Source organism: Rhinichthys klamathensis, unplaced genomic scaffold, assembly GCF_029890125.1.
Source record: "Rhinichthys klamathensis goyatoka isolate OS25496 unplaced genomic scaffold, OSU_Roscu_1.1 h1tg000523l_1, whole genome shotgun sequence".
Classification (NCBI taxonomy): domain Eukaryota; kingdom Metazoa; phylum Chordata; class Actinopteri; order Cypriniformes; family Leuciscidae; genus Rhinichthys; species Rhinichthys klamathensis.
This window is the reverse complement of record NW_026607002.1, coordinates 1,573,607-1,595,016: the sequence shown is the minus strand read 5'-3', so window position 1 is coordinate 1,595,016 and position 21,410 is coordinate 1,573,607. Positions and strand designations below refer to the sequence as shown.

At 39.9% G+C, this 21,410-nt stretch overlaps 2 protein-coding genes across 2 annotated transcripts in view; both read left to right on the top strand.

Moving 5' to 3' along the window:
• Positions 1 to 21,410, top strand: part of LOC130073047 (gastrula zinc finger protein XlCGF57.1-like) — a 754,620-nt gene that overhangs the window by 622,969 nt on the left and 110,241 nt on the right. The gene's annotated exons all lie outside the window — the stretch shown is intronic.
• Positions 433 to 1,799, top strand: LOC130073063 (gastrula zinc finger protein XlCGF7.1-like). Its single transcript, XM_056238488.1, has 2 exons — positions 433 to 653; positions 857 to 1,799. The coding sequence occupies exons 1-2, from the start codon at positions 596 to 598 to the stop codon at positions 1,759 to 1,761; spliced, it is 963 nt and encodes a 320-aa protein (XP_056094463.1). The 5' UTR covers positions 433 to 595; the 3' UTR covers positions 1,762 to 1,799.

The window sequence follows — 21,410 nt, the reverse complement described above, 5'->3', positions numbered from 1 at the left end:
AGCTTTGCCAAAAAAAAAAATGAAGCAGAGTCTTCAGCCACAATAAAAGGACACAATGAAAAATACAATGCATGAAACAAGGGGGACAAAGTCAAAATGAGGCACTTTACAAAAGAATATACAGTTTACAGATCAAGACCCAGACAGCAACATAATGTCGGCCCAGATGTGGTACAGGTGGAGTCCACACGGCCCAGATGTGGTACAGGTGGAGTCCACACGGCCCAGATGTGAAACACCTGGAGTCCAAACGGCAATGAATGACAATAATTGTGCATCACCACTTAACAGCCAAATTCCATGATCACTGAATTTACACTTTGAGCTTGATATGAAGGCCAAAGTGTAAATCCAGTAATCAATGAATTGTTTCTAAATGACTATTTGCACCTGGATAATTGGGAGTGATTGTCAGTGTGATGATCATCTGCTAAATGAGCAACAACGACCACAATTCACTCCTTCAGTCAGTGAAGCTCCCACAGCCGTTCATGAGAGTTTAAATGCTGGGGAATATTCACATCTTCCCACAGGAGAAGAAGAAGCAAGCAGGAGGAATTACTCCAGGAGAAACTACGGACATACTATTGTAAAGATGGAGATTAAGGAAGAACCCTGCAGAATAAAAGATGAAGATACAGAGGAACAAATAGGTTGGTGTTTTCCTTCATTCTCTTTAATGACTGATGAGGAACATTAAGATGAAAAATTGACATATAAATAACATCTAAAACTAGATACTAATAGACTCAGTAGTAAACTGGATTTTTGCTAAATTTAAATCTTGAACAATGTTTATTTTTGTTTCTCATTTCTCCTTTAATTGAATTATGGGAATTTAATTTGTTTATTTTAGACCTGATGGAAGTGAATGAAGACAAACAGCATCAGTTTCAAAAAACGCATTATTTCACAAATGAAGATGGAAATGCAGTCGTTTCAAAGACTGAAGACAATTTCACACAGAAACAAGCTGGAAAATCTGGAGTCAAAGGATCTTTAACCTGTTCTGAGTGTGGAAAGAGTTTTGTATCTAAATCAACCCTGAACAAACACATGATGATTCACACTGGAGAAAGGCCTTATACATGCACTCAGTGTGGAAAGAGTTTCATAGTTAAAACAAACCTTAACCAACACATGAAAATTCACACTGGAGAAAAACCATTCACATGCTCTCAGTGTGGAAAGATTTTCAGTCAAAAAGGACACCTTAAGACACACATGATGATTCACACTGGAGAAAAACCATTCACATGCACTCAGTGTGGAATGAGTTTCAGTTACAAAAGCGTTCTCAATGATCATATGCGCCGTCACTCTGGATTGAAATCATTCAGCTGTGATCAGTGTGATAAAACATTTGTTTTTGAATCCGGCTTAAGATCACACCTTAAAGTTCATTCTGCTGCGAAAACTCACTTTTGTTCTGTTTGTGGAAAGAGTTTTTCACATCTTGGATCTGTAAAAGTGCATGAGCGTATTCATACTGGTGTGAGACCTTATATGTGCTTTGACTGTGGAAAGACCTTCACTTCATCCAACAACTTAAAATCACACCAGAGAGTTCATACTGGAGAGAAACTGTACAAGTGTTCACACTGTGGAAAGAGTTTCACTTATTCAGGAAACCTGAAAGTTCACGAGAGAGTTCATACTGGAGAGAAGCCGCACCAGTGCTCTTCATGTGGGAAGAGTTTCAGCCAATTAGCTACTCTACTGAAACATAAGAAAAAGCATTGCCTGAAGGTGTCTAAGTGAGCAAAGTTCACTTCCATAACTTGTAAATAAGCAAAAGATGGAATTACATTTAATACAGTCATTTAATCTAAAATTAGTATTGAAGTTTGATTGTTTGACAAGGGGAACCGGTTTAAATGGTTGTGAATTGCATTGTAAGTGTTGCATGTTTTGTTCTTCCGACACCCATATTGATCCTCTGTTGTGTTGCACATGCGCAGTAAACACTGAGTGTTACTGTATACAAGATGAACTGAACAGTAAAGCAACAATGTGAAAATACTCGTGTCAGTGTCATCGCTCAAGCAGTGCATGGTCATCTCATACAGATGGAACAAGAATAATAGTTCAGAAAACTTTCATTATTTTCATTGAAGATACAGTTAAAATTCTAAGAATGACATAATTCTACTCTTACTCCAGTTCAGTGATGGTAAATTTCCATTGTAAAAATCATTAGTTATTAATTTAGTTAATTTATACAGCCACTCTGGAGAAAACAGTGATGTCATCGTCCAGCTAAGTTCAGCTCTCTTTAACTTCACTTATCTTTCACCCTTTAGTTGTGTGTGGGTCCCTCAGTTGTCCTCGGTGTGAATAGATAGATCTCAACATCATAGTCACTTTTGGAATGGGACTTTTCAAATATTCAAAATATGCTGGAAAACCAAAAAATGTACAGGACCTGGATTTTTCTTAAGAACAGTGGGCAGTTTAACTCATAGACAAAAATACATTGACACCCTATTGGCCGCTGGAGCGTACATCAACGGCGCCGCCATACTGCGGAGGGCAACTTTCCCATACTTCTCATAACGAGAATTGAGAAAAATGTCTGTTTCGTGTGCTGCTTGGGGCTGTACAAATCGCCACACAATTGAAAGCAGGTCTCGAGGAATTATCCTTCACAAGCAAGACTGAAAATTTGTTTCTGGTTGTATTTCGTCATGATATAATCAGTAATAGTAACGTTCAGAGGAGAAAGGCCGCGAAATTTAAAAATACTACTGTTATTGTGTCTCGAAATGTAGTTTTAATAGTTTTTCAGTTAACAATGTTTAAAGCTCAAATCTGTGGTTTATTTATAAAGATAGCGCCTATTTTAAAATGTGTGAGATCCAGGCGATCACCGGGCACTCAACGCTCATGTTCCCCGCCTGGAACAGCCTCACCTCGGCTAGTGCTTCTGACGTTTGCCGCTGGCTCTGATGTCTCTAGTCTAAGTGGTTAAACATGAGATATAATTGGTCTTGTGTATATCTAACTGACGATCTTTGGTCTCACAAAAAGAGACAGGGTTGTGACATTATTATATATATAGCCTATATGTAGGAATATTTTAAAATATATAATTTATTTTATTCTCTTCACTGTATGTAGGCCTACATACAATAAAATGACACAAATCGTTTTGTTAAATGTCAGTTTAATGATCAATATTATAATGTTTCATATTTTTTTCATATTGTCTATATTATTCTGCAATTGATATTACATTGTATTTGCTGTTCTTATTATTATATTATACCACTTGCGATTATCAATCTATTACAGCTATGCTGTTACATTATTGTACTATTCATAGTCACTATTTAACTTATTATTTTTTAGTGTCTATATACTGTAATATATATTTATTATTCCATTGCTATTATTATAGTATTATACATAAACTATATGCTATTATCAATATTTGTATTATTATATTATGTACTTATATTATATAATTATACTATTCATTACGATTTTATTTGCTGTTGTTATAGGAAATTTTATTCTTTCTCTTTCAAACCAATAATTGCTGCTGCTACTGATTGATGTGAGCAGGTGAGAGGGGTGGACGGGGAGAGACGGATGGACTTTGACCCCAAAGGTCAAAGGACAGGCCAGTTTTAGAGCAAGCAAGAGAGCATGATCAAACACTAAAGTTCAGGTTATTATTATTATTTCCTGACGGTGGAGAACTGAACTTTAGTCTGTCTATGGGTAGAAGAACAGACCTTGAGATAGTCCTCAGGCCCAGAGAACTTCAGGGGAGAACCTCAGAAAAGAACTCAGGCGGGAACAAAAAAGAAAATCTCTGGTAAGAGACAGTAAATTATTTTTCTTTGGGGATTTGAAAATTTTTCGTGGGTGAACTATGATGGCTGTACTTGGAAATTAAAACCAGAGCTGTGGTACGAGGAAAAGGGGGAGGAAATTGAGGCCACGGAAGCGGTCAAGATATTATCCAGACTGAAGCCGAAGTACTCGTGATAAGTAATTAATCGCTGGTTCAAGTCCAGAGAAAGACATTGGAAGTCACTGGTTCGAGTCCAGGGGACAGACATTGTAAGCAAGATTAATTACGACCCGGCTGATTTTGGGTGAAAAGTCAGTATATGCGCATAAATTGTAAAGCCACAGGCCGAGGTGATAACGAAAAGACAGCCATTATGGGGACATCCAAGTGCTCTTCATGTGGGAAGAGTTTCAGCCATTCGTCTGCTCTACTGAAACATAAGAAAAATCATTGCCTGAAGGTGTCTAAGTGAGCAAAGTTCACTTCCATAACTTGTTAATAAGCAAAAGATGGAATAACCTTTACTACAGTAATTGAATCTAAAATTAGTATTGAAGTTTGATTGTTTGATAAGGTCGGGATAAGGGGAACCGGTTTAAATGGATGTGAATTGCATTGTAAGTGTTGCATGTTTTGTTCTTCCGACACCCGTATTGATCCTGAACAGTAAAGCAACAATGTGAAAATACTCATGTCATCTCATAGTTCAGAAAACTAGAGTGTCGCCATAAACCACTATGATTTATGAAGGGATGTGTTTTGGTTCTTTTTGGTTTCAATATTTTCATTGTACATGTGAGGCATTTGTGAAACAATGGCAACAATAGTCTATCAAATATCATTCATATCACAAACAACTTGTTTTTAGTGTCGCTGTTTAGAGGTGATGCATTGTACATTTAGCATTGTATTCAGCATTGCTAATGAACCAGTAGTTGTAAACACTAATTATTTATGGAAAAATGGCTCTAATTGTTTTTCTATGTATATTTAAAGAGGCGATACCTCTCATAATATGGACTCTGAAAAACACATCACTGAGAGAAGATGAAATGGATATTTGTTTTACAGCTGCTATCTATTTATGAAATAAGGTCATTTAGGCTCTTACATTAGCTATATGGTTACATGTGTTATATTTTGACAAACAATTTTGTCCAAAAAAGTAATGACAATTAACTTTTTTTTTAAAGGTTTTGTGTACTAGTCGAATCATGATTCATGAAACAGTTTAACTGAATTAATTTGCTGTGTTTATCAGACTAAATTTATTGGGAGAAATCTATATCAGGGGCCGAATGTATAAAGCCGCTCAGAGTAACATTTTAGTCTTTAGTCTGTCAAAATTCTAAGAATTACATAATTCTACTCTTACTCCTAAACTTAAGTTAGTTAAGTGAAAATTCAGGGCTATAAAGAAAATGTAAAAAATACACTGGCAAAATAGTGAGTTGTAATTTGTATTTTTTTTTTCCTCTAAAAAAATTTTTGTTTAAAAGTTTTGTCAATGTAAGCTATGATAGAATTAAGCTATTGAAATTGTATTCGCCTGCTCTTAAAGGAACACACCGACTTTTGGGGACTTTAGCCCATTCACCGTATCCCCCAGAGTTAGATAAGTCCATACATACCCTTTTCATCTCCGTGCCGTAACTCTGTCTGAGGCACCCACCGCTAGCCTAGCTTAGCACAAAGACTGGAAGTAAATGGCTCCAGCTAGCATACTGCTCCCAATAAGTGACAAAATAACGCCAACATTTTCCTATTTATATGTTGTGATTTGTATAGTCACAGTGTGTACAAATAACAAGGACATATGAGACACAGGCATCCATTAACCGTATACATACTGGGAACTATATTCTCAGAAGGCGAAGCACTGCTTGTACTGTTCTTAGTGTAGTTTATTTTTAGAGCCACTGGATGGTGCTCGTCCATGTATGTTTTTGATGTTGTCAGAGAGAGTAACCTCTGACCTTAATTGCAGCCATCTTGTTGTAGTATTGTCTCAGGCGTAGGCCAGAAACAGTAGAGCATGTATTGATTCATTGTCAGAAATATCATCAAGATAGGCAGAGGCTTATTGCTAGAGGCCAATGAAATTATCTTTGAATAGTTTTTTTTTTTTTTAAGAATACAGGGCTTTTAAAAAGAATTTAATTTTATAGATAGTGTATCGCCTGTTATACTAAAATAGTTGTCAACCGCCATTTAAAAATAGAAGAAGAAGCCATCTTCTTTACTCAGTTGATGCCGATAGTCACGCAGTTAAAGCAGCTTAATCTCTTCATCATCTTTGCGATCATTTATAGAAGTTTTGTCTGTAAGTATTAATGCGTTTAGAAGCTTGTTTTTCATCTTTTGTTTGGAATTAGTGGCAGTAATTTTAGGATAAAATTGATATTAAGAGAGACTTTTCAGTACGATGTTACATGCATCTAGATTATTATTGTGTATATTATGTTTAGTTATACCTTAAAGCTGCCGTCGGCAAAAATTTTTTGATCATATTCAGTGAAATCGACACTATAATCTGACAGAACAACATAAATAAAGTGGTTTTAGAAAAAAACCCGAGCTTCTAACTCCACCTGGAGCGTGTTATTTGTTTTGCAAAAATCCACAGCTCCCGGTTCATCATGTCTAATCAGCGCAGCGGGGTGTGAGATCTGACTGTCAATCACAGATTGGGCACACGCCATCCCTCGCGCAAGTTACAATCACATGCACACGCCTGAAGTTCGCGGAAGTTCGCGCAGTAACGAAGAGTGATGGCGGAAAATCAAGTAAGCTCATTTAGAGTATAAATGACGTTAGCAATTGCAATCTATTGGTAGATTAGCCAGGACAGCATACCTCCAAATACTCTGGTGTTGATGGATGCTGATGAGACGGACACGTTCCAGGGCTCTCAAGTTTTGAAGACAGGTAAGAGTGGCACCCAGCCGACGGGGGGTTGGATACATTTTTGTCATTGGTTGTTGCGTTAAATCTTACCCAGATACAATAGTGCTATTTTCTGATTGGCTATTGTGTAGCTCGACGAACAACACCAGAGGAAACGCGCTTGATTCATGCCGGTTCCACAGTGAGAGCGGCGCGGCCAGAGTTTTGGGCGCTGCGGCATATTAAATATATTACAAATAGTTTTCAGCGTGAGAAATACAATGTGTGGCGGGAGAGCGTGACAAAAGACCAAAATGAGTGACTGTCACGCTCAATGCGTGACACTTGAGAGCCCTGGCGTTCACTGAAAATCTGGTGCACACGCACTGACGAGAATGAACTCGGTGGGAGGGTATCAGTTGATAGTGGGGGAGGGGCATGAGAGTTGTAAACATTCAAAATTTTCCTAAATCCACTCAATCTGCCAGACTTGCCGACTGCAGCTTTAAGCGAACTTAAGTTTCAATTATTAATGTACAGTCTTTAGAAAATGATTTTCCCTTGTGGTGGTGTTAATAAATCCATGCTTCAGTTCAACTTTCTTGTGGAAGGAGTCATCTGTCTGTCTAGTTGAAGAAGGGGAACTCTTTTACGAGGGCAAAATAGAAAAAAGACAATTAACGGTGATTGCTGAATCAGTGAGTGGGATTTCAAGCTCTGCTTTCACCTCAGAATGTCATCGAAAGAGAAACATAATCTGAAAACCAGATCAGTGTCTTCATGATCATCAAGACATTCAAGCAAGTCTGCAGCAAGCGTATCTGCATTGGAGGCTTGTGCAAAGGCAGAAGCAGCACTGACTAGAGCCACATATGCACAAAAGGAGTTAGAAGTGAGAGTGAAACAAGATCAACTTAAAGTAGAGGAGACTCGTTTAGAGGCTACAATGAATGCTCTCCATCGTGAAAGTGAAGCAGAAGCTGCTGCAGCTGAGGCATTAGTGTTTGAGGCAGCTGCAGACACCGGGAAAATAGAACAGCAATCTGAAAACAAAGGGCCTCATTCTTCACATGATTCATTGCAAAGGACTAAGAAATATGTAGAAGATCAGCATAGATATAATAAAGAGATTCAGATACCAATGCTTGCAGAAACCTCTGTTCCTAATACTGATCACAAGCCGCCAGCTCCATTCTGTGTTGATCAGCCACAGCCCGATTCCTTCAATCAGAATAGTCCTTTTCAGGACTTGCCAGAGAGACAGCGTCCTACTTGTGTTCTCACTCACACTGAGACACCCCTCAGCTGCCACACAATGCATACTCATGCTGAAACAGTCAAACATGCAGGCGGGAACGTACCACAGTTTAATTCCGCATTGCATGATGCATCTGCTCTAAGACACAACATTAAATTGACAAGCCACTCACCCTCACATCACAATAAGTCCCATTCTGCTCACTCAAACGTATTTGAACTCGCAAAGTTCCTGACTCGCCGTGATCTTCTGACAGGTGGGCTCTCAAGGTTCAATGATAAGCCTGAGAACTATTGGGCATGGAAGTCTAGCTTTTGCAATGCTATTGAAGGACTCGATCTTAAGCCTAGTGAAGAACTCGACCTGCTCATAAAGTTGCTTGGCCCTGAATCTACTGAGCACGCAAGACGCATTAGGTCGGTTCACATCAATTATCCAGACATTGGTCTCAGCATGGTCTGGAAACAGCTAGAGGAATGTTATGGCTCTGCCGAAGCCATGGAGGCAGCGCTCTTTAACAAACTTGAACATTTCCCAAAGCTGTCTACCAAGGACCCTCAATGTCTCAGAGAGTTAGGAGACCTACTTCTTGAGCTACAGGCAGCCAAAGCAGAAGGTTATCTGCCTGGCTTGACCTTCCTGGATACTGCACATGGCCTCAGCTCCATTTTAGAATAACTCCCATATAGCCTACTAGAGAAATGGATGTTGCAGGGAACTCGTTTCCCCCGCATGAGAAATGATCATAGCTTTAACATGAGTCTGCACACTGTCACACCATCTAAAGGTAAGAGATTCTTATCAAAGACAATCAGAGGTCCTGTTACAGTTCACAAAACAGAAATAGACAATTCCACACAGAAGGATGAATCTAACAAGACAAGTGACAACCTCAACAGACAATGTCCAATACATAAAAAGCCACATCCCTTCAGAAAGTGTAGAGGATTTAGGGAAGAGGCCTTGCAGGAACGGAAAGCTTACCTTCGAGAGAATTCCATATGCTTTAGATGCTGCTCCTCAACTACACACCAGGCAAAGGACTGTAAGGCGTTAATCCAGTGCTCTGAATGCAATAGCGACAATCATATAGCTGCACTTCACAATGGCCCAGCCCCCTGGTCAAAAAAGGAAGATAACAGCCCCTCTACAAGCTATGGCGGGGAGCAAGAAGAGTTGCCTCCCTCCCCAATCGCTACATCCACCTGCACAGAAGTGTGTGGAGATCACAACAGTGGAAAGTCCTGCTCAAAGATCTGCCTGGAAAATGTGTACCTGAAAGGTGAGCCTAAGAACAAACAAAGGGTTTATGCAATCATAGATGATCAGAGTAATCGATCTCTGGTGAGATCGGCCTTCTTCAAGATGTTTAATGTTGCAGACAATGCAGCACCTTACACACTTAGGACGTGTGCAGGTGTCACAGAGGCTGAAGGTCGTAGAGCTGAAGGATTTATAGTGGAGTCCTTTGATGAAAAGACATGCATATAGCCTATATGCATTGCATATAGCCTATATGCATATATCTTCCATCACTCATTGAATGCAACCTCATCCCAAACAACAGAGCAGAGAATCCTACTCCAGATGCAGCACAATACCACAACCACTTAAGATCAGTAGCCTCCAAAATTCCATTTCTTGATCCCAAGGCCAAAATTCTGTTTCTTCTAGGAAGAGATCTCATTCAGGCGCACAATGTGCTGGAGCAATGCAACGGACCACAACATGCTCCCTTTGCTCAGAGGTCGGCCCTTGGGTGGGTGATAGTTGGAGATGTATGCCTTAATGGAGCTCACAAGCCTTCGTCAGTGGATGTTTTAAAAACTCATATTTTAGGAAATGGGCGTCCCAGCTACATGAGCCCATGTCCAAACAATATGCATGTGAAGGACTGTTTCAACCGTCATGATGAGCCTCAGAGATCCTCCACCCTGAACCTTAAACAGAGAAGCTTGTCCATACATGATGAATGTCCCATAGGCGAATCAGTTTTCTGCAACACAAAGAATGACGACAAACCAGCTCCCTCTATGGATGACCTTGCCTTCCTGAAGATTATGGAAAGAGAGTTCCATCAGGATGAGTCAAATAGCTGGGTTGCCCCACTTCTGTTCCGTAGCCCACGGCAACGCCTCCCTAATGACAAGGCTCAGGCCAGCAACCGGCTCACTTTACTGACTCGCAAGCTTAAAAAACACCCTGAGGTAAAGGAGCACTTTGTTGATTTTATGCATAAGATACTTGAGAATGGGCATGCAGAATTGGCACCACGATTACAGAATGATGAAGAGTGCTGGTATCTGCCAATGTTCGGGGTGTACCATCCACCTTACTGATGTCCTCCTTACTGGCCCAAATGTAGTCTCTTGGGGGGTTCTACTGTGGTTCAGGAAGGAACGCGTGGCAGTGATGGCTGATATTCAGCAAATGTTCCATTCCGTCGTTGTCACAAAAGAGCATCAGAACTTTCCACGCTTCTTTTGGTATGACAACAACGACTTAAACAACAAGGTACTGGAGTACCAGATGCGAGTACATGTTTTTGGTAATGGCCCGTCACCAGCAGTTGCCATATATGGGCTCAGGAGAGCTGCCTTCTCAGGTGAAAAAGACTATGGACCAGAGGGGCAAGGCACTTTGTGGAAAGGAACTTTTATGTGGATGATGGCCTTACTTCGCCTAGCCATCAAGCTGCTCAAGGCCACCCAGGAAATGCTGGCTCTGTCTAATCTACATCTTCACAAGATTGCCTCCAACAAAGTGGAAGTCATGAAAGCATTTCCTCCAGAGGACCTTGCAAAGGAGTTAAAGAATCTATCTGAGCACTGGCCTCCCACCAGCTCACAGAAGTTTGGGGGTGAGCTGGGATTTGTCTGAGGATGTGTTCCTTTTCCAGGTTGCAGACCAGGTGAGACCTTACACCAGACGTGTTCTGTCAACGATTAACAGTTTGTTTGACCCACCTGGGCTTGCTGCACCTGTCGTCCTTCAGGGAAGACTTCTGCTCAGAGCGTTTACCACAGGGTCTTGTGACTGGGATGCACATGTGCCTGATGAGAAATATAAGGAATGGAAGGTTTGGAGAGATTCATTAAAAGAGCTTGAGTATGTCAAAATTTCTCACACATATGCTACTATCTCTTTCTGTCAAACACAAGGCAAAGAGATGTGTGTCTTCTGTGATGCTTCCACAAGTGCTATTGTAGCTGTTGCTTACATCAGGGTTACCAATATGAGCGGTAATGTAGAAGTTGGCTTCATGTCTCTGATATCTCTGTCCCCAGACTTGAGCTGTGTGCAGCTGTTCTAGCTGTGGAAATAGCTGAAACCATTGAAGATGAGATTGACACGAAGCTGGATGCTATACCATTCTATTCTGACAGTAAGGTCGTCTGAGGCTAAATTTGTAATGAATCCAGGAAATTCTATGTGTATGTCAACAACAGAGTGCAAAAAATACGAAAATCTACACGCCCTGGGCAGTGGAAATACGTACCTATCAATCAAAACCCTGCCGACCATGCCACAAGATCAGTTTCGGCAGCTAACCTTCCCTGTAGCATGTGGTTGACTGGTCCAACATTCTTGACAAAAACAAGACCATCTGAAACTCACATGGGTCCCTTCAGTATCATAAACCCAGATGTAGACACTGAAGTACGTCCCCAAGTCACTTCTTGTGCCACACATACTTCAAGAAAGGAATTAAACCCTGAACGGTTTGAAAGATTCTCAAGCTGGCGATCACTGACTCATGCAATAGCAAGACTTGTGCACATAACCCACTCCTTCAAGCAGGATAGTAACAAGAGTACTTGCAGGGGCTGGCATATATGTGACATGCAGGTTCAGTTCAAGATCTAGAAAAGGCCAAGTCTGTTATCATCCACAAGCCTCCTCAGAGGAATTGAAATGCCTTCAAGCAGGCACAGCGATTTCTACAACATAAACGCACTCAATTTAACACCTAATCAACAACACTTAATCTTATGTCTTGGTACTCTATTTAAAAAGGATTTCTGAATTTGCACTTACCTTCGTCTGATATAAATCTCTGAAAACACAGGACGTTGCTGTTGAAGTTTCACGTGCTTTTTTATTACTGACAACGACAGAGAGAAAAACAGTGAAGAAGAAAAACAGAACTGTGGTGACTCACTTAATACAACAGTGACACCTATTGGCAAATTACTATATTACAACACTCCCACTTAATTTACAATTGGTCTAAGCCTTTCTTAGTAAATTATATTAACAAAAAACAAAAATAAAAAACATTTGTAGTTCCTTTTTCCATGTTAATAGTCTGACACTGTAACATTGTTAACAGTATAGTGGTCTCAAACTCGCGGCCCGCGATATTTTGTGGCCCCCTACTTGACATTAAAGTTTAATGTTAGTGCGGCCCGTCGTTGCGTGTGCCGCGTAAAAAAAAAAAAAAAAAAATGTATCCCTTATGGGCTACCATAGATAGTTTCGTGACAGCTTACGGTAGGTTTGTTGTCAATAGTTGTCAATGACAACCGCGAAGTACAAACATCCTGCGCCTGGAAAAAATGAGCGCGTCGCTTCAATTATGAGCGCGCTTGCCGCGCGCCTACATTTGAAATAACGAACTTGAGCGCGCAAAATATGTGAGCGCGATATGTGAACGGCCCCTTGGCGAGCTACCACCAATCAGGCCACGAGCTACTGGTAGCTCGCGAGCGACGTGTTGGAGAGAGACCCTGCTCTAAAACAATGTGAGAATAATCATTTTGAGCTTGTAATATGTGTCCAACAGGTTGATAAGACGGTTTGCTTTGATTTGTGCAAAGTCAGACACTATACATGTGTAGAAAGAATTCAATAAGACGGGCAGACATGACTGCAAATATTTGTATTTCAAAAGCAATAATTGTTTTTCTAAGTATAATAAAAGGAAATGTGCCTTCCAAAAAAAAAAAAACATTCAATATCATTAATGTGTTGTATAAAGAAAATAAAAAAGGACATAAGCAAATATAAATATCACAAATATGTGTTATAGACAAAGAAAGTTTGTAAAAATGAACTTCAACTGTCAGAAGGACAGCTCATGAAGAACCAATCGTGTACAGAAAGGAATGTTCAAATTCAGAGGAACAGTTCAGAAGAAACGTTAATAATAAATATTGAGAAGATTGGATCAGTTGTGCTCCTTTTTTGGAATACTTGAATACTATTTTTTGTGGAATACTTGATGCGGCCCAGCCTGACCCAGACTCTACCTCCAGCGGCCCCCAGTTAAGTTGAGTTTGAGACCCCTGGTATAGTCCATTTAAGATAAGACTAAAAACAGAATTAAATGAAACAAAGTCCAATCTCACTCCTGAAATACTCAAACTTCTGTCTCACCAATGGCTTGGTAAAGATATCTGCCTTCATGTCATCTGTGGGACAATATTTCAGTTGTATTTGTCCATTCTGCACACATTCACGAATGTAATGGTAACGAATGTCAATGTGCTTGGTTCTTGAATGATCAACTGGATTCTTTGCAATTGCAATGGCTCCTTGATTATCCTCCAGAATCACCACAGGAGTAGCATCCGTCCCAAGATCATTCAGAAGACGTCTAAGCCAGACACATTCCTGAGCTGCTTGGCTAAGTGCAACATACTCAGCCTCCGCTGTCGAAAGAGCAACAGTTGACTGTTTCTTACTGAGCCAACTCACAGCTCCTCCACCCAGTAAAAACACATTACCAGTTGTAGAGCGACGATCGTCCTGGTCTCCAGCCCAGTCAGCATCTGAGAAACCAACTAACGCTCCAGACTCTGACCGCTCATACTTGAGTGCAAGATTCAGTGTTCCTTTCAAGTATCGTAGAATTCGCTTCACTGCAGTCAGATGTGACACACTTGGGTTTGCATTGAACTTTGATACAACGCTCACAGCTTGTGCTATGTCAGGTCGTGTGGCCATCGCAGCATATAGTAGGCTACCTACCATAGACTGGTAAGCACTTGAATCCACAAACTTACTGACCCCATCATCCTTTTTTAGCTTTACATTTGCATCAGCTGGTGTTGCAACTGGATTTGCATCATGCATACCATACTTTTGAAGAATGGCTTCAATGTAATGCTTCTGATGAAGAAATACACAGCCTTTTTCTTTGTCTTGGATGACCGAGATTCCCAAGATATAGAGCAATTCTCTCATGTCCTTCATCTTGTAGTGCTTGCTAAGAGCTAGTTTCAACTCTTCCATGCTTTCCATCGACTCTGTGATTAGAATTAGATCATCAACATACACAGGTAATATCTCCAGCTCCTGTCGAGATCTAACAAACACACACGGGTCTGATGTACTCTGATTGAAACCAATGTTCTTCATGAACTCTGTGAAAGTTTTGCTCCAGCAGCGAGGAGATTGCTTCGGTCCATATATTGACTTCTTCAGTTTACACACCAAATTTTCCTCCCCTGGTCTGATGTCAGGGTTTATGCAGGAATCATAGAGATGAATTTACTACCTTTTACTACCTTTTTTACTACCTCCACAATATTTTTTACTACCAACACGACATATATTCTATGTAACGTTACAATGTTCTCAATATAATTCATAATCCCACGTTTATAATGAACAACGCGTTATGGTTATTGTGTTATTAAAAACTGTGTACGCAGAGGGGCGGGGTGACCAAAGCTCATTATCATTTAAAGGGATGTGATTGTGCACTGAAACGGCGTGCTGAAAACAGAGCTATTTTTGAGCTGGTAAAATGAGTGTTTTCTTAAAATACTAATGAGAATTTTTGATAAAAGTATATTACAAAGTTTTCATTTAGACCCTAAAGATTCATATTAACTTGTACAAAAATGGCATTATATGACCGCTTTAACCCTAGCCCTTGAGTTATCCTAACCATTACGTTAGCCCTTAGCCCTAATAAGGTGAATAATAACCTTGGCACTTAAAAACAAATGACACTTAACAGCCATAAACTTTAATAAAGATTAATAATAAAGTGTGTCACATCACACACACTTACCCACAAACACACATTCTCACACACACAGACTTAAGCAGTGAAATTACTATCCCAAAACAGCAATTTATTTAAATCACATCTCTAAATGTGCTTCAAATATGGCACTGCTTTGCTCCTCCCTCACGCGAACCCGTTAAATATTTTCAATTAGGGATGCACGATACCACTTTTTGCAGAACGAGACGGATACCAATACTTTCATTTTTGGTACTCGCCGATATCGATACCGTAACCGATCCCTGAATTTTCACTGCATTTGTAATTTTTAAATGTATTAGTAGATAAACCAAAAGAATATAAATCATATTAGTTGGCTTAATTTGTTCATCAAATATATATTTCCTTCAGATATTTTCATGCTTAATTAATCCTGCTAAAAAGCATGCTTCTGTTTCTGTCACTGTTCATTCTATTGCTCTATCATATTTTATCTTTCATTTAATACAGGGTATACACAGAAATTCTTAAAATTAATTTAATACCTTCACTATATTTTTTAATACCATCACGACTTCAAGATGCAACTGTAGTGGCGTATATAGAGACAAGTAAAGTAATGAAATATCTTCGAAAACTTGCATTTCCCCATAATGTCCAGGGTTTTTTCCTTGGTCAAAATTGGTCTTCGTTGGTGGCCGACAGACACTTATCCTTTCTTGCCCTTTTTAAAAAAAAAATACTTCTTTGCTGGACGTGATAATTGTTTTGGTATAATCATATCAATATCAAAAAGTAGAATAAAAACGGAGCATTAAAAAGTTTATTTTAAAAGTTTATTGAAGTCTAATTTTCTACCATATACTGTAAAATTTAATAGAATTAGCTGCCAGATACTTTTTTTTTAAAAATTAAATAACAAAAATTGCTGCTAGATAACAACTTGCTTTGCACTTTTTTTCTGGTTTCACCTCACTCCAGTCTAAACTAATTTTTTTTTTTTTTTTGCAATGTTTCTACACATTATAACATAAATAACCTGAAAATACTACGTAGTTTACAACATACATGAATTGTTTGTTCATATTACTTCACAGTGCATTAACTAATGTTAACAAATACAACTTTTGATTTCAATAATGTAGGCTATATGGTGAAATTGACATTAAGAAAGATTAATTAATGATGTAGACGTGCAGTTTATTAATAGTTCATGTTAACTAATGTAGTTAACTAGATTTTAATAAATGGAACCATATTGTGTTACCGATTCAGAAGTCCCGTGAGGACAGATCCGTTGTGTTAACCATTCATTAAAGTGACGCGTCATTAGCGGACGTGTACGCATTGTGTGGTTATCCCATCAGTTAGGACATCGCACAAAATTTGTGTCAACAAATAGGTTTTTTTAGGATAGATTTTTCCTTTATTGAAAGTGTGGTTATGTCAGCTGAATGTGGCACACGCCATGAGAGAAGATAAGGCAACGTTTTTTTAGCACAATTCACACACAGCGGGAAATAAATTTCCAATTGCACCACGTGAAACTTCGGTCTTCCGACCTTTTACCATCGTGTCTGTCAATTGATTTTGATTAATATGAGCGAGGGAGAGAGAGCAAGAGTGAATTGAGTGCGCGCGCGCAGCCGGGGCTCTCTCTCTGTTCCTTCTTTCAGTTAACATGCACCCTGTCACAAGCGTAGCAGTCAGTCGTCTACATTAGGCTACTCACCGATCAAATATGGCTTTGGCGGCCGACTGATGACTGAAATAGAAGCGAACTCGCGAACAGGTTGGGCAGCAAGCCAGGCCAGCCGGGTACCCAGTTTGTTTCAGCGCGCGCGAACGAACAAACACCACGTCACATGATATCGCACAGGTCCTACTCGCAACATATAAATAAATCAACGCGAATTTTAGAACAAAGTCCTGCACTTAACACAAATTGAAACTCATAGGCCTAGTTGGATGGGGGTTCGAAAATTTACTACTTCGTCAGATGACGTTTACTACTTTTTACTACTTTTTACTGGCCTTAATTTGGCATAATTTAATTTACTACCTTTTACTACCTTTTACAACCCCGCGGAAACCCTGGATGTATCCCTCTGGTTGCTCCATATAGATCTCCTGCACTTGTATCTCTCCACTCGTCCGTCACTATGATGCTTAACTTTAAACACCCATCTCGATCCTATGGCCTTCCGATCCTTTGGTAATTCCAACAAATCCCACGTTTTATTTTCAAGCAGTGATTCATATTCCAAATCAGCCGCCTCCTGCCACTCATTTGCGTTAGAACTCATAATTGCCTCTTTCAGTGTACTTGGTTCTGCAACACAACAAACACTAGCATAATGATCAACAGTCACCAGATCAGCAAACTCATCATAACCATATCTCTTAGGTGGTTTTCTGATTCTGCCACCTACTCTAGTAGTTTCATCGACAGTTGCATCGACTGATGTTCTCTCGTCAGTTCTCAAGACCACTTCGTTCTCCACACAAGAAATGTCCACTTCCTGTTTCAGGTCAAAATCTGACTCATTGAAGATCACATCCCGACGAATCAGAATCCTCCTTTTTTCTTCATCGTACAAACGATCGCCCTTGGCATTGTTGGCATATCCCACGAAACGAAGCTTCACAGCCTTCTTATCCAGTTTTCTTCTTTCTGTGTCTGGGACATGTGCATAAGCTACACAACCAAACACTTTCATGTGACTCACATTTGGCTGTTTGTCGCACCATCTCTGATACGGCGTCACTTGTTTCAGGACAGAAGTAGGAAGTCTGTTCTGTGTGTAAGCTGCGGTTGCTACAGCCTCTGCCCAGTACAACTTTGTTAATTTAGCGTGAGAGAGCATGGTTCTCGCTGCTTCAATTAATGTCCTGTTCTTTCTTTCTGCAACACCATTTTGCTCTGGTGTGTGAGGTACAGTTGTCTCATGATGGATACCTTGAACCTTCAAGTATTCTTGAAATTCTTTTGAAGTGTATTCCCCACCATTATCCGTTCTCAGTCTTTCTGAGGGCTATTAGCGGGCTATTTTCTGCCCGCACTCATTGGATAATGCTTTCTCAAATTCCTTGAATCTGGAAAGAACTTCACTCTTTTGTTTCATAAAGTATACTTTGCAACATCTAGAATAATCATCAATAAAAGTCACAAAGTACTTTGATCCACCTATAGACTCAGTCTGCATCGGACCACAGACGTCACTATGCACCAACTGTAGTTTTCGTTTTGAACGAATTTCACCTACTGGCTTATGTGGCTTCCTTGACAGCTTTCCTTCCACACATGCTTCACAGAAAGAAACTTCTTTCTCTTCAGGAAAGTCCACTCCATTTACCAGTTTTTTCAGTTCCTTCAATTTAGTGGTGTGAGCCAGACGCTGATGCCACAAACTGATTGCTGTTAGTGCACTTGATGCACAATGCACACTTCCCTCTACATCCAGCTGATACAATCCATCAGATCTTTGTGTTCCCATTCCTCTGAGATTTCCATTTTTGTTACGAATGTAACAACGAGACTTCTTGAACTGCACAGTATTTCCCTTTTTTACAGCAGCTCCCACTGAGAAGAGATTCCCGGATAACTTGGGAACATACAGCACATCAAACATTGTGACATTTTTTACATCACTGATTTGTAGTCATTCTCAGTTTAACATTACCCACTCCTAGAGCGTCAACCACTCTACCATCACCAAGTTTCACAGACTGTGTTTTTTGAAATTGCTGGTAGTCTTGAAGAATTTCTTCGTGACACGTCATGTGCTTTGAAGCTCCAGAATCGATCAACCACTCGACCTGTTGTGTCATCTTATCCTGATTTTCACCTCTAGCGATAAAGGCACTCTCAGACGAATCTTCATCATGGTCACATGTTACATTTTTTGCTTTGTGAATTTTAGTCTGTTTTTTCTTACTTGGACAGTCACGCTTGATATGTCCTTCTTTTCCACATTTGTAACATCTCCACGAACTAGATCTGTCATCTCTCGCTGTCTTGGAGATAGTCTGCATATCACTGCGAACTTGTATTGACATCGCTGACGCACCACCAGACAAAGCATCACTATAGTTACCATCAGCAGACACTCGTTTTTGTTCTTCATTTATTAATGCTTGCTGAACAAACTGTAGCGTCAAACTGTCCAACTTAGTTTCCAGTGCCGTAACTATTGTAGCATAGCTTGGTTGCAAGCTACCAAGCAGTGTTACAATCTGATCCTCTTCTTCGATCAACGCACCTATTGCCCCCAGCTTGTCAGTTAATTCCTTCATTCGTTTCAAATGTTCAGTTACATTTTCCTTCTTTCATTTCACATCTAAAGTATTTTTTCTTCAGAAACAGCTTGTTTGCTAGAGTGTCTCTTTCAAAATGTCCTTTTAGTGTGTCCCAAGCTTCCTTAGGGGTCTTACAGCTTGTTATCAGATACAACTGAGGCGTACTTACATTCAGCACCAACACAGAAAATGCTTTTTCCTTCCGTTTTTCAAATTCTGCTCTTGCCTGTGCATTTGCTCCTTCTGCCACGTTGTCAGTCTCCATTACCATGCCCCAAAAACCTTAAGCTTTCAGAAAATGTTCCATTTGAAATTTCCACGTTGCCCAGTTCTCTGGCCCACTCAATTTTTCAATAAACAGTTTATCCTCCATGGTGAATACCAGAATACTGTCTATTTCACACAAAAAATCCTGTGTAAAACTACCTCTTCTTTTTCTTAAGCGAAGATCTGGGCCCATAACCTGTTGAAGTTTCACGTGCTTTTTTATTACTGACAACGACAGAGAGAAAAACAGCGAAGAAGAAAAACAGAACTGTGGTGACTCACTTAATACAACAGTGACACCTATTGGCAAATTACTATATTACAACAGTTGCCAGCGCACGCAGTAACTGAAGGCAGTGGGCTAGAAAAAACGTTTCAGAAAAAAAAATATGGCACTAAAAAACGTTGCTGTTAATTGTGTTATGGTAAACGTTATTTACAATGATTTTATGAATTCACACTTACCTTCATCTGATGTAAATTTCACAGAAAATAATAATTCTTTATTTTCTTCATTCTTAAGTTTTTTGCTGCCAAATGAGCATTAAACAGACCTGTTTAATTTTTTTATGCCAAAACTTGCTATTTTAAGTAATGTTAAGTTATGATAACTTGATTTCTTTATTAATGACAACATTGGGGTTTAGAGAGAGAAATCCCAACATCGTGTCGGCCCAGATCCGGCCCAGATGTGGTACACATGGAGTCCACACAGCCCAGATGTGGACCGGATCTGGGCCGCCACCATGTTGCTGTCTGGGGAATCATAAGAAAACACTCTCAATACAAAACGCCAACAGCATCTCTCTTCCGCATCAGCATCCACGCTGTATTTCAAAGGACGGTTTTCTCTACTCTGCCAAGACTTAAAATGTAGGTTTACCTTATATTGATTACAAGGCTACTCAAGGAAATGTGTTAATTACTTAAGTCACTCAATTCGCACAAGTTTGTTTCTTTGTGACATAAATTCTACACTCAATGCAAGATGCAATGAATGACAATAACTGTGCATCGCCACTTAACAGCCAAATTCCATGATCACTGAATTTACACTTATGGGCTTGATATGAAGGCCAAAGTGTAAATTCAGTAATCATTGAATTGTTTCTAAACGACGATTTACACCTGGATAATCTCGAGTGATTGTAAGTGTGATGAGGGGGAGGGGGTGGGGGATATCAGCATACTGCATACTGATGCATACTGATGATGCTGAGGTCATGAGAACCAACATCCTCTGAAATCACTTGAGAGGAGCGCAACCGCCTGTTCTCAAACATGTCGCTAGGCGTTGAATGGTGAGCGTGCGCTCTGACGTATGGCGTGCTTTTATTTGTATAGAGTCCATCACTGTACCCAGGAAAGAAAAACTCTGGCTGGGAGACAGTGTGCCTTTGGAAGCACCCAAAATCACACTGGGAGCGCACTTTTTAGAGCACAATTTTTTTTTTAGCTCCCAAACATGTTTGTTTTGGAATAATTAAGTATTGATTTAGAAATAACATCCAGGTGACACAGCTGTTCACATTCACCATAAAGTTTCTTTTTTTTTTCTTTTTTTTTTAGCTTTGCCCAAAAAAAAATGAAGCAAAGTCTTCAGCCACAATGAAAGGACACAATGAAAAATACAATGCATGGAACAAGGGGGACAAAGTCAAAATGAGGCACTTAACAAAACAGATCAAGACCCAGACAGCAACATAATGTCGGCCCAGATGTGGTACAGGTGGAGTCCACACGGCCCAGATGTGGTACAGGTGGAGTCCACACGGCCCAGATGTGGACCGGATCTGGGTGGACACCATTTTGCTGTCTGGGGAATCATAAGAAAACTACTATAACACTCTCTCAATACAAAACGCCAACAGCATCTCTCTTCCACATCAGCATCCACGCGTATTTGAAAGAATGCTTTTCTCTCGTCCGCCAATCCT

Bases quoted from the DNA above. Each gene is read 5' to 3' on its own strand.
- LOC130073063 (XM_056238488.1), top strand. From the start codon at position 596: ATGGAGATTAAGGAAGAACCCTGCAGAATAAAAGATGAAGATACAGAG. The intron at 654-856 runs GTTGGTGTTTTC...TGTTTATTTTAG, and splicing joins AGATACAGAGGAACAAATAG to ACCTGATGGAAGTGAATGAA.